The sequence below is a fragment of the Nelumbo lutea genome, chromosome 6 (genome assembly GCF_056320005.1).
Source record: "Nelumbo lutea isolate HS-2025 chromosome 6, American lotus-T2T, whole genome shotgun sequence".
Taxonomy (NCBI): Eukaryota; Viridiplantae; Streptophyta; class Magnoliopsida; order Proteales; family Nelumbonaceae; genus Nelumbo; species Nelumbo lutea.
The window spans coordinates 22,040,204-22,060,380 of record NC_142689.1 but is presented as its reverse complement, the minus strand read 5'-3'; the positions used below and the strand labels follow the sequence as shown (position 1 = coordinate 22,060,380).

General features: G+C 37.1%; 1 protein-coding gene across 3 annotated transcripts in view; it reads right to left on the bottom strand.

Annotated features, from left to right (window-relative positions):
* The window catches only part of LOC148847886 (BEACH domain-containing protein C2-like), a 117,878-nt gene that overhangs the window by 55,956 nt on the left and 41,745 nt on the right, over positions 1-20,177 (bottom strand). For all 3 annotated transcript variants that reach the window (XM_088949672.1, XM_088949671.1, XM_088949673.1), the window contains exons 7-12: positions 13,193-13,297; positions 11,674-11,787; positions 10,758-10,834; positions 4,356-4,437; positions 2,946-3,275; positions 431-1,050 (exon numbers count right to left, since the gene is read on the bottom strand). In XM_088949672.1, coding sequence (XP_088805798.1) covers positions 431-1,050; positions 2,946-3,275; positions 4,356-4,437; positions 10,758-10,834; positions 11,674-11,787; positions 13,193-13,297 — 1,328 coding nt within the window. The remainder of the gene's footprint in view (positions 1-430; positions 1,051-2,945; positions 3,276-4,355; positions 4,438-10,757; positions 10,835-11,673; positions 11,788-13,192; positions 13,298-20,177) is intronic.

Sequence of the window (20,177 nt, the reverse complement as noted above, 5' to 3'; positions counted from 1 at the left end):
CATCTGAATTGAAATGCTCTTTTTACTGTTACCTAGATCCACAAATGATCAGGAGGATTTCTTAGCAAGAGAGGTTATTCTAATATTGGTGTTAGCTTGGGAGTCCCAGGCCCAGGTTCTACATTGCAAGAATTATGACTGATGATAAATGCTTCAGTCCCTACTTTTCTGCTTCTATGGCCAGCTTTCAGTTGTTAATTTTGCATCTGTTCCTCATGATCCTTCTCAAGGACATGAAGCTCACTCCTTTTCATGATTTAATATAAATAATCATGCAGAGTTATTGATCAAAACAAAGTAATGATTTGAAGAATTTAATGTATTAGGCCCTATAACCTAGGGTCAAAGGTGTGCTCCTTAGATTGAAGGTAAGTTTAAATGAAAGGATGAAACCCACTCAATATATCTCTAGTAAGCTTCAAATGATTACCTCCACAATAGTGCTGACCGTGGCTTCCTTGTAGACAAACGAGTATTGCTATCTAATGGCATTGTATGGCTTGCTTGCCAACGTAATCCTTCTGATATGCCATCCTTAATTCTTGTATTCATAAACATACCATCTTCTCCATTGTCTTCCTCCCTCATTGAGACAAGTACCATTCGAAGCATGCATAAGAATGGCTGATCACTGTCCAATAACTGGTAAAGCGCTGTCATTCCTCCCATTCCAGTACCAGATCCTCCTCCAATTCCAAGACCACCACCAAGTCCAGATTCATCCAATAATAATGCTTGGAGCATGGTAATTGACTTCTTAATCAAAGGAAGTTCAACCCAATTTCCATTTACATCCTTTTCCAAGGCAGATTTCCAACATTCCCATCCACTGCCACCACCACCAAAGATGGTGGTTTTTGAGCAAAGACCAAGCCCATACCACAACTGGCTCCTATACTTCCAACCTTCAGACAAATCTACAGCACAGCTCCCATATGACACAAAGGCATACCTAACAGATTCATAAGGTTCTGCTGCTGCTGCTGCAGCAAGACGTTCCATCGTTGCTGCAGAAATTTGTCCATTTGCATCAGCCATGGAAGCAAGAACCTGATTGTAAGCAAAACCATGGTAAGGCAAATAAAAACAGTGTCAATATCAAACTAAATAATGATGAAAATCAAGTAAACAAGATATATCATGATGAAGAAATTTCACTGAAAAAATATCCATTTGCTCAGATAAAGGCAGTGCTACTTGAGATAGGAATAGCTATAACCTAATGCAGGTTTTTTGAGAAAATAATGAAGAGCATACTAGCTTTGTTTCAGGCCCTGAAGGTGTGGGAGACTCTACAAAGGTTGAACTAATGTCTGTTTTTTGTGGGCTACAAAAAGCAAAAGAGTTGAATTTGGAAAGAGTAATTGTTGAAGGTGACACTAAAGTGGTGATAGGGTGGCAAAGAGATGAGAAAACAGCAGTATTGAGCTACAAAGATGTGCTAAAGCAAATTAAAGGGGGAACAAGGAATATGGAGAGCAGATCCCAATGGGTACCCAGGTCAGCAAATGGTTTGTCTGACACTTTGGCCAAGCAAGGGGTAAATAGGGGGCAGTTGTTCTGGACTCAACTTTTTTTTCTTTCTTATTGGATGAGGTAAGTTTTACACCCCCCCCCCCCGGTGAGGAGCTGACTTTGTACATACTTTCCTGATGCCAGTGTCATCTATCAAAAAATGAAGAGAATTTAAAAACAAAAAGAAAAAAATGGATGTGATCGAAGTGTCTTAGCTTTGGAGATTTTTTCGGGGTGTCCTTTAAAGGAATGGAGGAGGAAACGAAAACTCTCCTGATGGCGATTGAAAATAGATGGTTGGTAAAGACGGAAAAAGAACAGAAGGAAATCCAAAGAGTTACTTAGGCTTCCTAGGGGCTTAAATGAAAATGCGGGGAGTGCAAGCAGAGCAGAAAAGCTTCAAGAAAGTAATTCCAGATGGAGACTCTCAAAATAATTTTGTGGAACATTCGTGGCCTTGGATCTGGTAGAAGAGTAGTTGCAGGACGTTTCTTGAGGAAAAGAAGGCAGATATTGTAATTCGGCAGGAACCTAAGCTCCAGAATTTGAAGTATGGGGTGGTTTGAAGTGTGTGGGGTCCTGAGCCTTGTGATTGGTTGGTAGTGCCAGAAGATAATACAGCAGGGGGAATTGCACTAATTTGGAACAGCAGCTTGTTTAAGCCAGTGGATAAGGAGTAGGTTTGTTCATTTATCAAGAAAAAGGAGGTAGGTTTGTTCTCAGTCTCGGTTAAGCTCCTCTGGTTGCAGTACAATTTGACAACTGTGGTTTCAGGGGTTTACCAGCCTGTTGACTCCTCTGTAAAATGCGATTTTCAGGAGGAATTGAATACAGTAAGAAGAAAATGGGATGACCCTTGGGCTATTGGTGGGGATTTCAATTCAATCCTAAGTCAAGAAGATAAGAAGGCGTGCAGGTGTACAAATAGGGCCATGAGATAATTGGTGGATTTCATCCAGAGGTGGGAACTGCTCGATTTTCCATTAAGTGGAACAAAGTACACTGGGTGTATAGCTAAAATTGTTCAACCTAGTGTTTTATCAGACATCAGGATAATCTGGCATCCATGATACACCCCTCCCCCACATGAATCAAAATTAATGTGCACTCACTAAGCAAAACTGAACTGAGATTGTCTGATGCCTTTGGTCAGAATCATGCTTTATGCATTCAATAAGTAACATCCTACTATGAACCAACATACCAAAATTTCAACCAAAATGAAACAATGCCCAATGAATATTGTTCACATGAACCTGAAGCAGATATACATAATGTACTCAGGATGTGGTGATAATGAGAGACAGAAAGAACACATGCCACATTACAGTAGAGCAAACAATCGAAGCATAAAACTAACTAAATAACAATGTATCTAAACGGTCAAATTCCACAAATAGTAAGCTAATTCCTTAAAAACTTGTACATACATCAAGAGAAAGGCCTGCAGAATCACTTGATAATGATCTCTGAGTACTAAGAGCTTCTGAAGATTCACCAGGAGTTCTAGATAATGAATTTGAATGGCTAATAATAGGTGAAGAAGATGATGTGGAGGAGCCAGGTCCATCCACCAAGTGTGAAACAATAAATAATTGGCTTTGTAACCGCAAATGATCTTCAACTAACATTAAAATCACTATCGCATTCTCTGCTAAAGCAACGGAAAGCTGAGTAGCATTCTCTGCTTCTGCCTTGGCATCTTTAGGTGACAAACCCTCAGCTGCAACACCAGCAGCTGCAGCTGCAATAACTTGAGTCTGCAGCAAAAGAAAAACTGGATGTAGACATCATTGTAGATATTTTCACTTATCATGTAAAGTTGCTCATAGACATTAAATTGTGTGAATTTTTTGAATCATACATAGCAAATTCCTCCTCATAAACTAATAAAACACGGGATGTAAGTGACAAGGGTCATCAAGAAAGAACTTATTGTATTCACATGCCACAACCCAGCAACCCATACTACAGATTAATCTATACTGCGTCCTTCTAAAGCTTGAGCCGGCAACTCAAACCAACATCATAATTAAAAGGAAGGGATGTATTAAATTGATAAAATTGTTTACTTCTCCCTAACATTTGTATGTGATCACATCCCTTTGAGTCCTTTAAAGAAGCCAAAAGCTGCACAACTATGAAACCTGAACACATGGCTCATGTGTCATGTACAACTTTCTATATCTAATATGATATTACAACTTACAACAAGCACACAATGACATTAGAAGGAGAAATAAGAATTCACACAAGTGTTAAGAGAAGCCGGTGGTGAGGAAAAAATTTCAAAAATTAAGTAGTTGCAAAAGTTAAAAAGAGTAATTAACATTAAAAGAAATTAAAAAAGGAATAGAAGGAGACTCCACAACTGGTGATCAAGTGGCTGAAGAATGAAGAGAATGCTCTATGGGTGTACAAAAATGAATTAAAGAAGTTAAAATGACTTGCAAGGGATATGGATGCGAAAGTTCAATGGGTGCAAAGAACGGCTAACAGCATGCCTGATTCCTTAGAAAAACAAGGAGTGGGAAAGGGAACAAATTTTTTGGGCTCAGTTGTAAATCTGTGAATAGTGGAGATAAGATATTTACTCTCCAATTCCAATTGTGCAGTTGCTATTGGCTTACTCTTAATTAAAGTTACAGTTGTTGATTAAAAAATAAATAAATAATGAATCTTTAATCATAAACTGCTACAAATAGAAACATACTAAACAAAGTTCGTCATACATCAAAACTAATAAAAAGACACGTACATTACAAAGTCTTAACTAAAAAGAAAAATCTACTTTTACTAAATTGCTTTTTTATCAGTGGAACAGTGAGAACAGAGACTACCTGCACCTGCAGCTCTCTGGCAGCAAAATCAAGCAATCCACCCAAGAGCCTTCTTTTGAATATAGGCAATGATTCTTCACGCCTTCAAACATAAAGACAATATACCAGACAAGGAAAATGATGAGCAAAGAATGATAGTTTTCTTAACAATAACAATGGAAAATACTCTGAAAACTTGAAAAAGAGAACCCCAATAAATCTTACCACATAAAAACTACTTACGAACCAACATGGAAAACAACAACAACAAAAACAACACTAAGCTGACCAGACTGACATTGAGAAATGGCAGGTGCCAATCACAAGGGAGTCAAGACATCTAAATGGCTGAGAAAGGAGGATCTGCCTAAGAAGGAATAAAGACAGGCATTGTATTGTGAGGTAGTAGGTGTGGCAAGATGGTCCTTGGAAGGGAAGTATTATGTAAGTTGTGTTGGGAGCACTGAGAAGCATTGCATGGATATGAACAAGCATGGTTCGCAATTTTGACATTGGTGGACATTTCACCATGTAGAGATGGAGAAATTTTGGAGATATTTCGCTAAGATATTTGGAAAATTTAACAAATTAAGAAAGCATTCTAGAAGCATGGAATTAGTTAATAAACCTTCAAGCATTAGAACTATAATTGCACATTTAAGGCTCAAAAAACCATAGCAAAGAACTACATAAATCAAATAAGAGAAAATTAAGACACTTTAATAGGTACCTTGATGCCCATTGCACCTTTAGAACCCAAATTCCATAGACAATTAGAGATGTACTGGGAGTTTTTTTTTTTTTTATCAATAACAACAGATTTCAATAAATAGGAATAAGCTTACAAAGTAGAGGAGCTAAAGCATCTTAACTCCCCAAGAAAGTGGGCAGGCATCCAAAAGGAAAAGAACAATTACAACTGAGCCCAGAAACCAGAATCCCTATTCACCCCTTGCCTAGCTAATCCATCAGCAAAGGAGATTGCATTTCTCTTTATCCAAGTTCACTGAACTTCCATGTTCTTGATCAGCCATTTGAATTTTCTCTTTTCATTGTTGTAGCTCCAAAGCTTAGAGGTGTCTTCTTTTAGACAGTTCACTACAATCTCAGAATCTCCTTCTATAATCAGTTTCTTGACATTCAGGTCTTTAGCCCTTTGTACCCCCCTTCCAAAGCTGCTAACACCTCAGCCCTCAAAGAGTCTCCCACTCCAATTGGGCCAGAGAACATAGCTATTATATTCTCTTTCCCATCTCTTAGCACCCCCCCCCAATACCCAAAGGCCCTGGATTCCCCATGCTACTGCCATCAAAATGACAAATTTTGGTCCAATAAAACCAAGAGGTGGAGGGTTCCAGGTGGAATTCGAGGTCTTCTTAACTGAGGCTGGACTTGCAATTTCCTTTCGTTTGCTTAACATATCATCCGCTGAATAATCTGTGAACAAGTCCATTGTTTTCAACCAATGCATTACCCTTATATGAATAACTTCTAGCATAGTTTCCAACCTTCTCTCCTTTTCTGAAAAAATCCTTGAGTTTCTTTCTTCCCATATAGTCCAGCAAACAACAGCTCTCACACATCTCCACATGATCCTTGACCTTTTTGTTGGGCAGTTGAAAGAAGAGGAATTAAACAAACTTTGCACATTCGTTGGGGAAATCCACCTGCACCCAAACAAAGAAGCAAACCATTCCCAAATATATTTTGCCAAATCACAGGATATTAGTAAGTGGTAACCAAACTCACCAGCAGCTTTGCAAAGAACACACCAGTGAAGAGATAAACAACTATTGGGTCTTTTTATTTGAATCAAATCACCTGTGTTGACTCTTTCCAGGAAAGCTTCCCAATAGAAACTCCCAACCTTCGGAGGTATAGGTTGACACCACACTTCTTTGGCAGGGAATGACAAGCCAATAGGAACTACCAGATGTATTAAGGCCTTAAAGGAGGCACAAGTAAAGGAGCCTGAAGGAGACAAAGTCCAAATCCTGCTATTTGTTTTTGTAGGCTCCAAGAAAACCTCATCAAGAATGGACATGAAAGTTAAGGTACTATCCAATTCTGTGTCCCTGAGAGCTCTTCTCAAACCCAAGTTCCATCCAAACCCAGAAGTTGAGTTAAAGTGACAACTAGTTCATTTTTGAAGGTGGAGATAGCAAAAGGGCCGGAAATTGGTCTTTCAAAGGAGAATCCCCAACCCAAACATGTTCCGAAAACTTAATGAGATTATCAAAATCAGCAATTTAAAGATGCAAAACTTTAAGAAGAATGGATTAGAATCCTTGTGAATTGGAATCAAATATTTTTTTGATAAATGAGTAAAATTTTATTTATCATAGGATTAAAACTGTTACAAGCATCCCAAGAGAGGTGTGAGGTGTGACCTCTCCCTTACGAGATATTACAATTCTCAAAACCCAGAAAAATACAATGCATCCCAATAAAGATGTTCCCTATAAGCCCCTTGTTTGGCTAGGAGATCTGCCATTGCATTTGCTGACCTGACCACCCATTGTATTCTAGTTGTCATATTCCTCATTTAGAAGGTCCCTATAGCACCAAATGACAGAATCAGGATCCAGACCCCACCACCTTAGAATCTCTTCTATAATTAGACTATCCATACAGCAGCTAGCAACTCATCTCTAGTGAAGTGGAATCAAAATTCGGGCAATGGAAAATATCGTCATGAACAACATCATGTACATTGTAAGACTTTGGCCTGAAATCCTTCTAATAGTGGTAAGAACCCCATGGAAGCTATGGAGAAGATTAATTTACATGGATATGGAAAATGTCAAAGGTGGAATAGGCAAAATGGACATCCAAGGGGAAATGGTGGAGGAGATAGGAAGTAGAAGATCTCAATACTTATCAAAAAAAGACAAAGGAGAAGATCTTAATAAAATAAGGGAACATGATGAGATGCAGATCATGATCCAGATATTGTGAGATTGGCATCACATCACCTACACTACAAATAAGGGTGCATGGTGAGAAGCAGATCATTAACCCAGATGAGGTTGGCACCGCATCACCTACAACAAACAATGAATGAGGAGAAATCATGGATGTTGCAGGGATGTGGACGTGGTAAAATGGCAACAATGTGAGAAAAGCAATGGAAAGTGGCAAATGTCTTAGAGAAGATATAGCAAGATTTTCCATGGAATGGACCCAATGATGAGAAGAAACATCATTTAATGGCGTGGTCACAGGTGTGCAAAGACAGATTTAAGAGGGATGGGGCTTCAATCTTTTTGGTCAATGAATAGGACCTTACTTGACAAATGGAGTGATTCTATGTGAAAAAGAAACATTGTCGAGGAAGATCATTGGTAGCAAATATGGCTGTTCTTCCTTTGGGTAGGACCCTTGCCTAGGTCCCATATCTCATGGGTGTAATGCATGTAAAGGAATTATTTATGGAAGGAGTTCCTCAAATATGTTGCATATAAACCTGGAGACGGGTCATATATCCTAGTTTGTCTATTTTTTTCCGAACCAGTTTCATATTGCAATAGAAAAAAAAAAAAAAAAAAAAAAACAATTCAAAGGTAAAGAATGCTATGAAGTAATTGCTGGCCGGCATGCACAGATGGCAAGGTTGGGGAGGAACATCAATGATTTATTTTGGTAATAAAATAAAATTTATCAAAAAAAAAAATCTCCAGATCCCACCAATCAACCCAGAAAAACAACAAGAGTCCTAACTCTCCTCCCAATGAAAAAATGTAAACAACACCCAAAACAAAACAAACTGACCCTAAGCAGGTAAACATCAAGACAGAAAGATTCAACATGACACCCAACCCCAATTACAGAAAAAACCAGGACCCCGTAAAACCAAAACCTCTCAATGCTTCCTCTTCCTTCTAAATCCGCTGACTGCTAGAGAGGTCTCCCTAAGCCTTTTCACATCTCAACTCATAATATTTGCTTGAAAGACCCAATTGCTCACAAATCCATATAGGAGAGAAGGATGCAAGAATATGGAAACTTGAAGTAAATGGAATCTTCTTGGGGGGCTGTTTTTACAACTCCCTGCTTGATTATCATCATGGTTCTTTTCCATAGAAACTCAATTAAAATGTCTGTGTCTCTTCCAAAGTAACATTTTTCTTATGAACAACAATGTCTGACAGAATTCTTACCATTAATCACTTGATATCAAAAGGTCATGAGATGGAAAACCTATGCTGCTTATGCCAGCCAGAAATTGAAATGGTTCCACATTTACTGCATTGCAGTGCTGCATGGACTCTCCTAAATGGACATGTCCCTGTTGGACACAGCAGATTCTGACACCATACGGATTGTTGAGGAACAGTTATATAGAACATTTCCTTTTCTTTTCCTACCGTAAATAACATAAATGAAGAGTTAATGTACAATATGGTTAACAGCTTTCCTATAAAATGTTACTGAGGCTGCATTTGGTCAATGTACCAATGCAAAATGCAAACATGCCTGGGTTACAAAAATGCAATCTTGGTTTGGTTTTGCATTGATAAATTTTGTCTTGTGTTTTATTTTGGTGTGTACAAGCACAAATTCCAAGACTGGAATCTACCTTTTTTACATTAACCAACCATGAGTGCAAAAGATAGCTTCCATTCGCTCCCATTCTGAATGCAAATGTGTCATATAAAAAGTTTATTTTCATTTTCAGTACAAAAACATATTCTTATCAAATGCCTGAAAAACTGAATCAGAGTGCAAATTCGCTTCAGATCAGTATCTGCACTCTTTCCAAAGACAAACTTAGTAATAAAGGCAATTTAGACCCCTTTTTGTATGTATATATTGTTAGAATTCAAAAATATGAATTCTATCCTTTTATATAGACATGTCTGCAAGTCCATGTTTTCCAGTCTTGTCATGTCAGACTCATGCACATGCATTGGATTCTAACTCCTGTATCCATGTCCATGCACCACTGCTTCACTGTAAGGTGACTTCCAGAGTTTTGGTGTCATTTCATTGGGTAGTTATTTCAGAAGAGGCACTAGTCCATGGAACCTACTTCCTTTTGTTTTGTGCTGGTGTGTTTGGAGGAGGAAAAGTAGGATTTTATTTTTTATCGATAACTGCAAATTTCATTGGTCAAAGAAGAGAAAGAAAATACAAGTGCAATTGGAAATAAAACAGCTTATCTCCAAATCCAAAGAAAACTACAACTTAGCCCAAAACATTTGATTTCCCCCAACCCCTTGTTTTGCCAAAGCATTAGTCATGTGGTTAGCCGTCCTTCAGACACAAATCTAATATTCACAACCCTAGATATCCATTTAATCATCTTTAACTCATTTTTGTACATCAAAAGGTCATTCCCTTTGTTTTGAAACCACCTAACCACCAATTGAGAATCTCCTTCTCTAATTGACTTACACACATCTAGCTCCTTTGTTTTGATTACCCCTTCCACAGGTGCCAATATTTCAGCCCTCAAAAAGTCTCCAATGCCAATTGGGCCTGAAAAGAGAGCCTTCACCTGACCTAAATCATTCCTAAGCACACCTACATCTGAGAGTCTTGGAAGTCTTGATCGATGATTCAATGTGGTCGTTTTAAATGTATTTTGTGGTTTTGCATTTGACAACTTCAGAAATCATAGGGAGCATCTACTTTTCAATTTTAACAAAATGGGGGGGGGGCGTGGTGAACCTTTGTATATCAGGGTAACATTTCTAGCCCATTAACCATTCTCTCCTGTCTTTTGCAGGGCTCTCCCATTTAATGTAATTTGCTACTGGATACTTCCCTAATCTTGAATAAGCAAGATAAATATTCTCAAACCACCATCTTGAATCATAGTAAATGACACCTATTACAGGATTCCAAAAAAGTGGAACTCTTAGATACAAGAAAGTTGAATGAACCTAAAAATTTTAAACAACAAAGGTAGTAGAAGAAAAATTGTTAGAACAAAATGAAAAAGAAAAAAAAAATAAAGAGCACAGCTTCCTCCACCTGCAAAACAGAAATTAGTAGGTTTTGTAATGCTACATAGACACAGAAAAGACAAAGAGCCAAAATAAAGATAAACCCAAAATAAATTATACCTATTACCGATTCATATCCTGTATGCAAATCAAGCACAACAAGCCAAAATATCAAGGCATTTGAACCGTTTTTTACTATAAAAACGGATACTACTGTGAGTGGATTTTTTTTAACTTCTGTGATTGGATTGTGACTCATTAAACATTGATCATTATTCTAAGTCTTGTATCACAACAGAAACCAGATTTTCTTTGGCTTTTCTCCTCCACATATTTATAGTCTTCATTCCCATCACTGGCATTGATGGATATGATGAAGATAGTGAACTTTTGTGAAAAAAAAAAATCATATGATCATTTAAATCTACGGTGAAAGTTAACATAAATTATAATGCTTAACAATGCTACATACCTGGTACGTAGGTCTCCTGTGCTAGAACCACCAACCATAGATAGCCACTCTGCACAATGAATTGTAGCTTCAATATCCTGTGAAAAAAAAAGGTGTCCAAATAATATAAATGAGATTTATAAACATGGAGGAGAATTTCATATTTAATAATTTCCTATATTGCAGCCAAGTCAGAATATGAGTAAAATAAAGCATACATTTTCTTGGCTCAGACTTAGCCTTAAATAGAATGCCAGAAAATAGCATATACAGTAAACACTCTTGATCAGGAAAAAACAAATATCAGTTTGATAGAGTACTAGGCAATTTATAGAGAAAACTAGGTTTTTCTTCAGGTCAAGTAACTCTAAGTTGTACATAAAGCAACCAAATAATGGAATAATTTATAAAAGGGAAAAGAAAACAGAAGGCATTTAGAGAACCTGTGTGATCATAGGCTGCTGATAAGGGCCTATTTTTTGGGAAAAACACATCACTTTTGGACTTGGCAGCAATACAAAGGTTTTCCTTAGACTAGGCTTGCCAATCAAGTCAAGTAAACCCAACCATTTTGCAGCACAAAGATTCAACAGATAACATTCTAAAGATAAAAGGGTAAGAAGTTATAAAGCGTCCACTATCATAACAATTGTTCCATTATAACTATTAACAGTGATGAGCAATCAACATGCAGAACTGCAGCCCCATGTCTTAAGCTTTGTGAAAGAGAGCAAATACAAACAATGATTATAGCAGCATTCAAGCAACTCAGTTCAACAAAACCTTATTCCAACTACTTGGAGTTGGCTATTACAAACAATCCGAACAAACACATGAAAATCCAAAGGACCTTAAAGGGCATGTACATCATCTAGAGTAACAAAATGAGAAAGAAAGATAACACAAAACTGATATAGATTTAAAAAGGCTCACCAACCTTCCAGCCATCCTTCTGTCGCATTGAATGCTCTAACATGATAATTAGGAAATTGTGTACAAGATCTTCTATGTCTCCAATGTTCACCCCAGTTGATAATTTGCTTGAACCCATCTGTAATTAAAAAGAAAAAAGAACAGAAAGAGTATGAGGGAGATATGAGCCTTGGGACTTGCGAAAGAGTATCATCTTAAGAATTCAGTGGGTGGGTACCTAGAAGTGCTAATACAATGGCAGCATAGTTTCAAATGTCGCGAAATGTTGCTAATGTCGCCTGACACATGTCGATGTCAAGGCTCACTGACATGAAAATGGATGGTAATATAAAAATTACATTATTTCGGTTGACATTTCCTATATTTCGGAAATGTTGACCAAATCGGTCCAAATAACCAAAAAAAAGACAGTTTTTCCTATTATGTCGACAGGATGTCGCCTAATGTACATTAATAATATAATAATATAATATATTATATTAATATAATACAGTATATTAATATAAATTATTCCATTAATAATTTCTATTTAATATTTCAAATAAAATATTTATAAAAAAGAATTAAGAAAATATAAAAACAAAAGAATAAATTAGTTACTTTATAATATAAAGCATAAAATATTTTTCAAGTAATAAAATATTAACTAGTTAGTATTTTTTAAAATATTTATTAAAATCAGAAAATGTTTATTAAATTTTATAATAAATCATATTCTACATTTAATATAAAAAATCAGAATAAATTTATTAAATTTTATAACTAAATCATAATTTATTATAAATTTAGTATTAAAATCATAATAAATTCATTAAGTTTTATAAGAAATCAGAATTTATCAAAATCTTAATACTACAAAAAGGAGAATCAGTTTATTAAATTTATAATAAAACATAATGTATTATAACTTTAATATTTAAAAATCAGAATAAATGTATTTCTATTTACTAGTGTGAAATAAATATATTAGAATTTATAATAAATCAGAATTAAAAATAAGAAAATAAAATATCAGATAACCTTGTAAAAACATCAAAAGGCATAATAAATCAGTAAATCGTTATTTACTAATTTGTTAGTGATCTTAGTTTCTTAGCTTTATGTCTTGGTTGGGAATAAGATAATAGTCTAGAAATATGTATTGATGCTTCTTTTATCATTTTACAAAATATCATTGCATATTTCCACATATTTCATAATATTACCACAATGTCTCTAATTTTTACAATATTTCCCCTCAACATTTCTGACATATGTCCTATATTTTGGTAAGCGACATTTCCATCGACATTTTAAACCTTGAATGGCAGACAACTTAGAGAAGAAGAAAGTGAACAAACAAAAGCTCTTTAGGGGTATAAATGGGATGCTCAATGCAAATCTAGATAGCTAGACGAAGAATTGGTATTGAGATCAAGGCAGCAATGCTGACCTTGATATGGGGTGCTTGGCACTTTTTGTAAATATCAATTCTTCATAATCAATAAAATTTCTTTTATCCATCAGGAAAAAAAATACTGTACCTCATAATTAGAAATAAGAACCTCCAAAAGCCACTCAGGCCATTCCTCCATTTTAGTAAGACTTATTCTATTTTCTGGGTGACTGCAAGCCAAAAACAGAAGATCCTGAAATCATAAAGAAAAGAATAGTTCAGAAACTAGAGTTTTTAGAAATATTATAACGCTTTTTGGAAAGTGGCAACCAAAAAAATGGAACAATGTACATGGAAAAGAACCATAGATGTCTAGTGCCCAAAAACACTTTAAATTTTCAAGTGCCCATCACTCACAGATGTCTAGCACTTTTTTTTTTTTTTTTGAAAAGGTAAGATAAGATTGTATTAAGCAAAAAAAAAAAAAAAAAAAGAATACAAGTGTGACTGCTCACTGTATAACAAAATTCTGTACATATGAACATCTTCCTTTCACCCCCTTCCCTAAAAACAGATAACAGCCAACAAAGAAGAAGAATAAACATCCTGTCCAAATAGGGGATTGACGCATAGCCATCCCCTAAGAGTCTCCACTATCATATTAAGCAGCTGCTCTTCTTGAAAGAATTTCTGCTCAAAAATCCTTCCATTTCTTTCAGCCCAAATAACCCACAGAACAGCCAGAGGTAAAGCTGACCAAAGTATCTTCCCTTTCTTGCACATTTCCCAACTTTCCAAACTTTTAAGAATAGATTTGAGTGAACTACGCATGCAACTCTGATAGGAATTAGGAGATTACCTTGCAGAAGTGATACCAAATACCAAGAAAGAACTCACAAAGCATAAACAAATGATTGGAAGTTTCCACCTCCTTGTTACATAAAACGCATAAACAGTCTGGAAGGCTCTTGCCTCTACTAGTTAGCATATCCTTAGAGAGGTATTTTTCTTCAGCAGCAACTAGGGCTGTCAATCCATCGGGTCTACCCAATGGATCCGAACAGGCCAAAGCGGTTATAACGGTTTTGGTTCCATGATTTTGTCCCTATTAATAATTGGGTTGGTTCTGGTTCTTGCCTGTCCTGAACCAATTCAGACCCGGAACCAATTATTTTAAGTATATATTTTTTTTAATTTCTTATAATTTTTATCATATTTTACGTACAAAATGGTAAATTTGATAGAAAATAAATAAGAAAATATTAGTTAAAAATGTTTAATTTATTAACATATAAATTAATTTAGCATTTTTCTATCATTTTTATTAAGGTAATATTATAAAATTTTAAGTTATTATTTAAATAAACAACTATAGTTTTCAGAATAATCGGGCCTATCGGGTCCAGATCTGACTATTAACCGGGACAGTTCTGGGTCTATGATTTTGTCCCGATTAATAATCAGTTTGGGATTGGTTCTACCTGGACCCAACCCATTGACAGCCCTAGCAGTAACCAAGAAAAAAAATTCACTTTGGAAGGAGCAATCCCCCTCCACATTATTTCACTTGGGAAGGAGCTGTCTAGCACTTAATAAATTGACCGGCATAACCTCCACTTTTGGAACTTTGAGGCTTTTCTAAGCAGAGCCATCATCATTGAACAAGGAAAAATAGCATTCAATCAAAACGATATCCCAAAAAGTTCATACTTTTCCAATAAACAATACCCAAACCCAGATCTTCCCTTCCCAACTTGTGTAAATACAACTTCATCTAATATATGATCATGTAGAAAGTCAAGAATACATATGCTAGCCTTTCCCTGCTCCTTAATTTTCCAATCCTTCATTTTATTATGTCATGAACTCCTAAAATTAACAATAATAACTCATTGAGAAGAAATTAAATGAATATTTCAGATATATTGTCTGCCTTCACAAACAACCCAATATAAATTGAACTGTTTAAGCGGATTATTTTCTGAAGAAAGTAATTACAATTTCATTAACCAAAAAGAAGAGTACATGAAAGGATGTATACAAAACCACAGATGCCTTCCTCAAAGCCAAAAAAACAATTATACAAGGCATAGAGCTACAACTTTTTTTTATCAATAACTGGTAAATTGATTAAGAAATAAAACAAAATACAACAAGGTACATAGGGAGAGATATAACACTCTTAACTCCCCCTTAGACAGAAATCAATTACAACAAAGCCCAAAACAAATTTCCCCTTCCCACCCCTTTTCACACAGCCTGGCTAACTCAACATCAACTGAATTCAGCTCTCTAGAGATCACCTCAATGTAGTAATGGGCACATGACAGATGGGAGGGAGACTTCGATAGACAATAAGGTTTGTCTATCTTCTTCTTCAACAAGCTCCTCTCGGTTTTTCATCTCAAGTGGTGGTATACAATCAAACAGTTCCCTACAATGGGTTCCAGCTAAAAAACTGAACCGACTCTCGTCTGATAGGAGAAACCCTAGATCAGAAAAGCACAGTGAACTTGAGAATCAAGACGAAGATGATGGACAAAGAAAGCTTCAACACAGAAGTTTTGGCCCACAACAAAAGGTGAATATGATGGACAAAGAAAGCTTCAACACAGAAATTTTATTTCTAGAAGATGATGGAAAAGTCGTTGATGGTGAGAAAAGGGAGGAACATAGGTCTGAAGCAACATGTTATGATGCTGAGCAGACTACACCCTCCTTCACCGAGGGGGTTGATCCTACCTCTCAGTTTCGTCAGGCGATTAGTACAGGGGAACAGGATTCCTTTAGAATAGGTGAAGAAAGGCCAGAAAGAAAGATACAAAGGCAGGCTTCTCACGTAGTTAGATTAGAAGAAGGTGTTGCCTTGTCCATACCCATTTCGCAGCAAAATCCTGATAGGAGAAAGGTCATGGACTCCGTTGTTGACTCTCAATCTCAAAATCCTATCTATCCTTACCTGGCTACAGTACCTCAAGGTATGGGTGTCCTTTTGTTTTCTGATACTAATCAGTGTGTTAATTCTGTTACAGACACTCCAGCATACCACCCAAAAGAGGGAAGTGAAGGAATAGAGGAAGGAAAAAAGTCTAGTGGCAATACAGGAAAGGATAAGGGAGGCTTAGAGCTATGTAAAGGATTGGGAGAGGAAGCAGAAAGAATTTGGAGCTTGATTTGGTCAGGATTTGAGGAACTTGGGCAGAAGGAAGGTTATGTGGAAGAGAACTTCCAGAGGGAAAGGTTAGGTAGGGAGGAGGGTGAGGCTAAAGAGGAAGATGGCAAGAGGGCTGAAAGGACCTTGGGGCTTGGGAAGGCAGAAATCAAAAGGTATGATCGAAAAAATGAGAAACAGAAGGAAAAAAAGAAGAAAAATAAGGAAACGACTGAAGTGGAGAGACTAAAATCTGATATTAGCGGAAGGGGAGAAAGGAGGAAGAAATCTAGATAAGGTGAGTGATTTGAGGAGGGTTTCTACATAACATACTTCTATGAAAATTATAAGTTGGAATGTGAGAGGATTGGGGAGTGTAAGGAAGAGGAGGGTGATTAAGGATCTACTTAAGAGAGAAAATCCTGACATTGTAATGTTACAAGAGACAAAATTGTCTGAAATGGATAGAAGAATGATCAGGAGTTGTTGGAACTTGGAAATCTAGGGGAGTAAACTGGACATCAGCATCATCATGGGGAGCTTCAGGGGGAATTGTTACAATTTGAAAGGATGAAAGTGTGGAACCAGTAGAGGAACTGATAGGAAGGTACTCGGTCTCTATCAAATTTAAGAATGTGAAGGATGGGTTCTTCTGGGTGTTAACTAATGTGTATGGCCCTAATAGTTACAGAGAAAGAAATGAGTAGTAGGAGGAATTGTATGCAATTCAAGGATTATGGGATGGCCCATGGTGTGTGGAAGGGGATTTTAATGTCATAAGGTTCTCTGAGGAAACTAGTAACACTGTACAGTCAATTACAACAAGTATGAGGAAGTTTAATGATTTTATAGAAGACTGAGTTGAAAGAAATCCCACTATTGCAAGCCAGGTTCACGTGGTCCAATCTCCAAGAAAACCTTCTGTGCTCTACCCAGGTCCTTCTGGGTTGGGAGGGGTTTTCAGGAATGAGGACAGAAGCATGGTGTTGCTGTTCTCAGGTCCTTTAGGAGTTGGGAGTTCCACTACAGCGGAGCTGTTGGCTGCAATTCAAGGTGTACAGTTTGCAAATCAGCTAGGAGTGGCACAATTGTTAATCGAGGGTGACTCCAAGGTGGTAGTGGCCAGTGGGCTGGCTACAGAATCCAAAATCTGTAGTGTGGTGTTATAAATACGAAATTAAGAGGTTTAAATGGCTAACAAGGGACTTGGCTGTAAGAACAAAATTGGTTGGGAGAACAGCTAATGCTATGGCAGATTATTTAGCCAAGAGGGGCAGCAAGGGATCATTTATACTGGGCACAATTGTAGGTTTTTTTTTTGTTCTTGCTAAGGAGAGTATGCAGCTTGCGCCACTCCAAGAAAAATTTGTATCAGAAAATTTATTTATCAAAAAAAAAAAAAGTCCTTTGAGATGATAAATGGAAGCCAAATAGTACCATAAATTTGTGTGCCTCTGTCTTTAATGCCCTCCTTTCTTCTAGTCAGGCAGTGTCCTTTCCAGCTAAAAAGGTTTTTTGTAGCCTAGTACCACCTAGAGTTGGGGCTTTCTGCTGGGAAGCGGTTCTCAATAAGATCAAAGTAGTCGCTCAAGATTGAACAGACACTTAAAAGGAGAAGAAAAAAAATAAAAAAGAAGAGGGAGAAAAGAGAGAGAGAGAGAGAAATTTTAATAAAAGAGAGTTGGGTTGATGTGTTTAAACAGCTGCCCCCCTCTTAAATTTGTATACATAGTATCATACTTGTAAAAGGACTGAATTGCTTACATAGCAAGATAAGATAAGATAAAATAAAGCTGAAAAAAGACTAATCCTAACCTTATAAAAGACTAGTCCTAATCTTATCATAAAGAACTAATCCTAATCATAACTTATTGCTGACATACGAACATTGGAGACCACCTTAGTGGGGTCCACATTAGTGTTCTCTACACTCCCCCTCATGTTGGGAATAGATGTTGTCATTCCCAACTTGCATAGATCTGCTTCTAACTTCTTCCTTGAAACCGCCTTGGTGAGAAGGTTTGCCAGTTGCACGTTGGAGGTGATGTATGGAAGACATACTTCTTGAGATGTAACCCTTTCTCTGATAAAATGTCGATCCACTTCAATACGCTTAGTCTTGTCGTGTTGTACTGAATTATGGGCTATATTGATGGCAGCTTGATTATCACAGTACAACATCAAAGGTTTCTCATAAACAATACTTAACTCCTCAAATAATGATCTCAGCTACACCAATTGCCATGGACTTATATTCAGCTTCAGCATTGGAACGAGAAACAACATTTTGTTCCATACTCATCCAAGAGACAAGGTTACCTCCTACAAAAGCACAATATTCAGAGGTAGATCTTCGATCATCAACAAACCAACCCAATCAGCATCTGTGAAAACTTCTATCTTCATGTGATCATTATTCTTTAATAAAATGCCTCTGCCTAGGCACCTCTTCAAATATGCTAGTATCCTCTCAACTACAAGGAGGTGAGTAGTCCTAGGAGAGTGAATATACTGACTAACCACACTGACTGGATAACTGATGTTGGGTTGAGTGAGACAAAGATAGAGAAGCTTTCCAACTAACCGTTGGAACATAGCTTTATCTTCAATGGGTGTGTCAGCAAGCTTAACACCCAACTACCCTATTTCTTCCAACAGGCCAAGAACATACTTTCTTTGAGAAACAAAAATCCAATGCTTGGATCTGGCTACCTCAATGCCCAATAAGTATCGTAGTTCTCCCAGATCTTTTACCTCAAACTCTTGATGAAGGAGTTGCTTAAGGGATTCAATCTCAGTATTATCATTTCCTGTTACTACAAATATCATCCACATATACAGCAAGCAAGGTTAAGGAAGAATCCACTCTCTTAATAAACAAGGTGTGGTCTGACTGGGCATGTACATATCCAAACCTTTCAAGGACTTGTCTAAATCTAGCAAACCAAGCTCTGGGGGACTATTTTAGTCCATACAAGGCTTTATTCAACCAACAAACGTTCTTTCCTGTGTCTGTACCATAAAATCCATGAGGCAACTACAAGTAAACCTCTTCTTGCAAGTCTCCGTTGAGGAAGGCATTTTTAACATCCATCTGATACAACAGCCAAGAGTAACTGGCTACAAGAGATAATAAGACTCTGATAGTGGTCATCTTTGCTACTGGTGCAAAAGTTTCCAAGTAGTCAATACCATATGTCTGAGTAAATCCTTTTGCAACTAACCGGGCCTTATGCCTTTCAATAGAACCATCAACATTATGTTTCACAGTGAATACCCATTTACATCCAACCGGTTTCTTACCTTTAGGCTGATCAACTATCTCCCAAGTATTGTTTCTGATGAGGGCATCCATTTCTGCTTTTATTGCATCTTTCCATTATGATACTTCCAATGCTTCCTGTATTGTTCTGGGAATGGGAACATCGGCAATGGATGCGAGAAAAGACTTATAGGAGGGAGACAAATGATCGTAGGACAAGAACTGAGAAATGTTGTGAGTTGTAGATGTGGTGCAACAACGCTTGCCCTTACGAACTTCTATGGGAAGATCAAGATCATCTAATGAAGGTGAAGGCTCCATGGGGGGATGTCTTTCATCTGTAGTATCTATGGTACCTAGATCTGGCTCTGCAGAAGGAACCTGGGCTACTATGGTACCGGGATTTGGATCTGCAGAGGAGACTGGGACTGGCCTGCACTGTTGATGTCCGAAATCAACCTGTCTCCATCGTCTGTGATAGACTCTCACATCCCTGCATCTCTGACAGCCCTCCCCATTACACCCCTCCACTTAATGGGATAGGTAAAGAAACTTCTAATGAGTTAACCCGATCCTTACTACTCTCCCCCTGAGGAGAAACCCTTGGATAATAGGGTACATCTTCAAAGAAAGTGACATCCATTGAGACAAATCTTTTCCCATAAGTAGGTTCATAGCAGCAATATCCCTTTTGAGTTTGTGCATAACCAAGGAAAATAC